This window comes from Solanum stenotomum, chromosome 12 (assembly GCF_019186545.1).
Source record: "Solanum stenotomum isolate F172 chromosome 12, ASM1918654v1, whole genome shotgun sequence".
In the NCBI taxonomy this organism is placed as follows: Eukaryota; Viridiplantae; Streptophyta; class Magnoliopsida; order Solanales; family Solanaceae; genus Solanum; species Solanum stenotomum.
In genome coordinates this window covers 33,109,984-33,116,454 of record NC_064293.1, presented here as the reverse complement: position 1 = coordinate 33,116,454, position 6,471 = coordinate 33,109,984, and the positions used below count along the sequence as shown (strand labels likewise).

The 6,471-nt window shown below is 32.7% G+C and overlaps 1 protein-coding gene across 1 annotated transcript; it reads right to left on the bottom strand.

Moving 5' to 3' along the window:
* Positions 1 to 3,461: 3,461 nt before the first annotated feature.
* On the bottom strand, positions 3,462 to 5,538 carry LOC125848675 (U-box domain-containing protein 8). Its single transcript, XM_049528593.1, has one exon. It carries the CDS (start codon positions 5,437 to 5,439, stop codon positions 4,321 to 4,323), a length of 1,119 nt encoding a protein of 372 aa, XP_049384550.1. The 5' UTR covers positions 5,440 to 5,538; the 3' UTR covers positions 3,462 to 4,320.
* Positions 5,539 to 6,471: the final 933 nt, after the last annotated feature.

Sequence of the window (6,471 nt, the reverse complement as noted above, 5' to 3'; positions counted from 1 at the left end):
CACTTAAGCAATCATACTGTTGAACAAGTAGACTCACGTGTCCTATATAACATTTTTCATGCTAGTTGTCATGTAGAATGTATACATTTCATGTGATTGTTTATGTAGGACGTATGTGTCTGCTCGTTCAATTTTTTAAATTAATATATTGTACGAGACTCAAAGCTACGAACAAATCTGAATGAATTTGGTCATGGCCAGAGTACACTCAACCCCTTAACTTAATTAGAACGAGATCGAGTCGTCAGAGTAAAACAATTATTTGTATATTGAACAGTATACTTTTTCTTTGAAGCGTGAATGCGTGATCATCTTTGCTTAATTTACTTCATCCTATTTATCTAAGTTTTCATCATTTTTTTGTTCAGCTTTTTCATGATATAAGACAATTATTAATATAATATGCACTTAATAAACATGCATCATAGCTAATCAATCATTATATTCGATCGGGATTAAGTTTTCAACTATATTATATATGGACACGTCTCTTTCTTTTTGGTCGGCCCTTACGCCTAAATCTTCATTATATATGTTCTTATTTCTCTTAACAATAATGTTAAATTTCAAGGCTTTAGTCACAATTACGATTAACAAAAATTAAAGATCTTATATGTCAATTCATAGCTAGAAATACAACTATGTTGGAAGATTCTGAATTTAGACGTTAGGAATTCTGAATAATTAAAGAGTTAATATATCTAATTCTTTTCATATTTGTCATTCACACTTACAATATTCAATGTCGAAATACTGAATTCTATTTAATCCGCAAAATCATGATTCGATCAATCATAGTCCTCTCGACACATAAAAGCTAAAAACAGTCTACTAGATAAGTCAAGTAAAATAATGCCAGATACAAATGAAATTGTTTTTTAGCATGGGTAGTAGTGTATTGTGGTTGAAGGATGTCGTGGAGGCATGAAGTTAAAATCATTTGGCCTGTGAGAGGCTTGCTTGTTTATGAAGTAGTACATATACAGTAATATATATATATAGTAGTATAGCACAAGAATGTCTGTGTAATTAATTAGACTACTTTAATAGCACATATGAAGTAGTTGAAGAAATGATGATATTTTTAGTTGAATGTTGGCTTTTACGAGGGTTACATCATGTCACCTTCCTCTTCCTTTTGAATCTACCACTACACCTTGTTACTACTACTTTACTACCATATTATATAAGCACAACTTTTTCTAGTACATATCCACACTATACTATTTGTTCATTTGATTAAGCTCATCATCTAAGTCAATTTTTTAAGCTGAAAGTATGGTCCACCAAGCATGACTCATCACTTAGTACTTCCTTGGTTTCAATTTGTCGGTCTTAATTTTTTTTCCTGATGTGTTCTACTTTTTTTTTTAAATTCGTTTAGAAATAAATATCTCTTTTCTTTTGCTGAAAACTCTTTAATTAATTTCAACTTTCTATCTGACATATTTAAAACCACAAGATTAAAGAACATTTTGATACATTCTACGTTTTTTTAATTTAAGACCACAAAATTCAAAAATCTTCTTTAGTTTATTAAACTCCATGTCAAGTTAGAATCTGACAAATATATTGTAATCGAGGAAGTATTTTTCTTAGATGTTATTCATTGTATTTTTGTGGTCACTAATTTCCCCAGCATCTAATTTAATGATGACCATCAAACTAGTAACTTTAGAATGATTTCTGTTTCCCATAACATAGAATGAGTTTTCGTTTTAGGGACAATAAACAGGTAAAATTGTACTTGTACACGAAATTTATCCCAAATTATCTTAATTTATCATAAGTGATAAAATAATATCAATACATGCATTAATCAATTATAATCTAGAGATGGTAGTATATTTAAAATTACATTATTACGCATTTTGAGTTATAAATATACCACAAGATATTGTTCAAATGGCTTTCCATGTGGAACAAATATTTATCTCAAGTTGACTGCTGATTCAAATGTGGATTATTATGCTGGACTGGTTCGTAGCCCATAGGCCTACAAATTTGTAAACCCACAATATAAAGCCCAGGCCCATGAAATAGTGTTCCCCCCCTTAAATGGGTTGTTTGCTATTTTTCCCTAATTAGTGTTGGTCTTTAATTTTTGTCTTTCACAAATAGTAACTCTTTCATATACGTAAGTTGATATTTTCATATCATAATATATCACAAATTATGCATTATACTCTTAAAATACTTATGTCCCCCTAAATATAATTTTGATTTTTCGGAGGCAAAATTAAAGACCAGTTCATTTTAAAAAATAAAATTAATGATCAATAAATTTGAAGGAAAAATCGTGTAATTAAATGTCGTTGACGACTGATGAGAGAAAAGAAGTAAGAAGCCATATAGGCTTTGGCACATTCTTAGGAAGGACCAGAAATGAATCTATATGCAACTTCCGTTGAATTGAATATGTCCACAAGAAAAAAATGAACAAAAGCTTCATAATTGAATGCAAAGTTTGAATGAGAAAAAATAAAAGAAAAGAAGAACCGTATTTATCAACAAATAATAATAAAAATATTTTATATAGAAAATATATACATGACATTATTAATTTAATTTAATTTAATGTGATGACATTGAGGCTTGTTTGGGAGAGCGTTGAAATTGTGGTGCATTTAATTCAGAAGAGGTAGAGGAATCTAAATGCTAAGCGTGCGGGGATATGGTCACCTAAGATTTTCCAACTTTAATTTGTTATATATTCAAACCTCGATATAAGATTCTTACCTAACAAATTAAAAATTTAACAAGGATAGGTATGTATGGAAAGTTCATCCAATCTTATAATGAATGTAATCCAAATGGGAAAAACTATTTGGTCCCATTCAACTATGTGCCCTTTTTATTATATACTTTCTTCGTTTCAAAATAAGTGACTCTCCTTTTTTATTCTTCGCTAAAAATAAACGAAATAAGTGACTCTCCTTTTTTATTCTTCGCTAAAAACTCTTGCCCAAATTTTGTTACGTCTGGAGTTGTCAAGTATCCAGTTCCCCCAAATTGTATAGCAATTGTATTGTATTTGTTACCATTATTACAATGTTTGTTTTGATTGTTACTTAAAATGTATTGTATTGTTAAATTTCGTTGTTACGTAACAATGAAAACTCCCATTTTATGGAACAATTGATTTGGTGTGTTCCCATTGTTACTTAATTTCTTTTTTCAATTATATCATGGCATAATATTTCATAATACTTTTTTACCCTTTACCATATATTATTTAATTCTAGTCAAATCTCCTATTCTAGAATAATTAAGAATATTTTAGTAAATTTATAAATTACAATACAGTACGATACAGTCAAACCAAACAATAAAAACATTATTAAACAACAACAAACAATACAGTCTAGCCAAACATTGTATCTACCATACAATATAGCACAATAGAAAACAATACATTATGAAACAATGGGTAACAATGATCCAAACCGAGTAACATAACTAACTAACTACATTTGACAACTCTCAACTTTTGCTCACGAGTTCATGGTTTTGCAAACCTAATAGCCGGTTTATCCAGAATTTCAAACTCTAGAACTCAAAATTTCGAATCCGCCTCTGAACAATTTGGAGAATGAAGTGTTTTGGCTTGTAGTAACCTCAACTAACAGCAACCATTTAGCCATTAGCAGATTACAATCCAGTTAGATGAAAATTGATGAAGTAGCAATAGAGGTGGGACAGTCTCAGTCTTAACATGTAAGGTGGAAATCCAAAAATAAAGATCAAATCAATCATGTGCTTCACCCCTTTCCATGCACAAAAAGTACCACAAATGAAATCTTTAAGCAAGTGTACCAATATGGATAAAAATAGGCAGAACAAATCTTTCTTTATTCAAATCATGCCTAATTACTTTGTAGTCTTTACCAGCACTAGAAAATATCTTGGACACTATTGTATTTGTATACTGTTTATAAGCAGCTATATGTAGGCTCTCATTGATCATTCTTACTAATGTAAAAGGAAAAACTGGAAATATTGGATTTTTAATTTTACATCAACAGAACTCATGAGGAGAATAGAAGTGACAAGAGAAAGAACCATTGATCTTTTTTTTTTTTCATTCTTATTTTGAAAATATAAAACCAAAAAAAAAAAACAAAAGAGAGATTGATAGATGAAAAGAGAGATACACATTTTTTTCCCTAAAATTCTAATCTTTTTGTACAAAGAAAAACTATTCAACAAAAATAATTTTGAGGAAGCCCAACTCACCTTCTTCTTCACCCTCCTCCAAAGCTTCCATAATCCATTCAAAATGAACACTTGCCAAATTCACATCTTTTCCTTATAAACCAATCAAAGACTTAATCTTTTCCCTTGTAAAACCTGAATCAAGCTATTAGCATTCCTTCTCACTTTCTCATTATCATCTTCTAATAAGCCAACAGAAATCTCAAACACCCCTTCTCTTACAGCCAACACACGCATCCTTTCATTGTAACTACACAGCAAACTGATGGTCAAAAGAGCATATTGCACAGCTCTTGAAGACCCATTTTTCAAGAATTTTATCAAAACATCCAATAACCCACAGTATTTAATCATTTCATGACGACCCTCTCTACATTTTGCTAATATTCCCAATACCTCAACTGATCTTTCTAGGCCTGAATTAGCATTCTTAATCAGTACTGGAACAGCCTGGTTCTCCACGGCCCGAACCCGATTATCGGGGAAAGAGCACAGCGTGTAGAGAGCAGTAGCAGCTTCCTTTCTCTCTCTACCGCTGCCACCCCAAAGCAGCGAAATTAACCCTTGAATTGCATCTGGGTATGCCCCAATTGTTGCCTTATTCACTTCCACCACCGCTAAACTCGTCAAAACCGTGGCGGCCACCGCCCTCGAGTCTCCAGCACCTCTCCTTAAAGCGGAGACCACTCTCCCCACAACCCCTTCTGCCACCAACCCCACTTTGTTATCATCATCCAAGCTCAAATTCAACAACAAATGAAGCGCTTTCTCCTGCAAACCACCCGAGTCATCATCCGAGTTAACGCAATTGAGAAGAGCAGAAACAGCGCCTGACTCAGTGAGTTTCCTTCGGATCGCTAAGTCACGCTTAGAAAGCTTACTTAGTTGGTCGAGCGAGTTGAGCTTAGAATCCAAATTGGAAGAAGAAGAAGAAGCAATAAGGGTTTGAATAAGGGACTGTGGGTCAGGGTAAGCCAGTGGTTTGGGGAAAGAGACGAGGGTATAATTGGAAATGAGACTCCGAAGGGCATGATTAGGGATGAGAGAAACCGGGTCGGAAATGGGTAGATTGGTGATCGGGCAAGTCCGGTGGCCGGAGTCGACCCACCGTTGGATTGAAGAGCGGTCGAAGGTATGACCCGACGAGAGAATAACCGGGTCGGACATAATCTCAAGGGAAATCGGGCACCGAAAATCGTCCGGGAACTGGGTTGAAGTTGCCATTTCTATTTTTGTTCTTCTGGGAAATGGGTTTCTGTTTTCTCTCTCTAGATTCTCTTTCTATACGTATCTATCTATATAGATAATATATAGAAGAGTGTGTGTGTGGAGGTAAGAGAGGGTTTATGAGGTTTAGGTCAAGTAAAAGGTGTACACTTGTGAGGTGGAAGAGCTCAGCTTGTGACATGCATCACTACGTAAAATGACATTATTCTCCTTGAAAATGACATCAATAATAGTAATATATTATTAACTCACATAATATCTTAAATAATATCATAAAACACTAGCTCAATATGGGTAGGTGAAAACATATAGTAATTTGCTAGATATTGACAAGTTTGATATTTGCCGTTTGGGACTCTCAAAGCTAAATTGATTCAAAAGGATTTGTCGGTCACTTTTTCTCTCAAAAAGGGAAATTGAATCTTATACTTAAATAAACTCAATTTCCTAATATCTTTTCATTAATTAACAAATTACGAAAAATCGCAGTTCAATGAAAAGGGGTATTTTTGGAAGTAAAATTTAGTAGGGTAGTACCTTAACGGTCCCCTGATTAATACATCGGTCTGTAATCACGAGAAAGTGTAACCGTTATGAAAATGATATTCATTTACTGATTTACCCTTAGCGGTGGAACTGTTACAAGTCAACTCACATAAAGTATGCAATTTTTATTTTTTTTAAAAAGCATTAAAATCCAATACCACAAAAACACGTCAATATAAAGAGTTGATTGTTTCTTACCACGTGAATTTCGTAATCCTGCGATGAGAAATATTTATAGTATGTACTTTAAATATGTTCCAAGTTAATTAACTTGATTAATCTTATAAAACACTGATGATAAAATCTTCATAAAGTATGATATAATATGCTATTTTCATTCTCACTTGATAAATTATTAAGACTTAGTATGCATATAATTTCCAAATATATAAAAAGGGTATATACGCCTATTACGATAGCTATGACAAGCATAAAAGAAAACGACAAGAATAAATAAATGAATCGATGTTGGAATTAAGAAAA

Coding starts and splice junctions, on each gene's coding strand:
- LOC125848675 (XM_049528593.1), bottom strand. CDS start 5,439: ATGGCAACTTCAACCCAGTTCCCGGACGATTTTCGGTGCCCGATTTCC.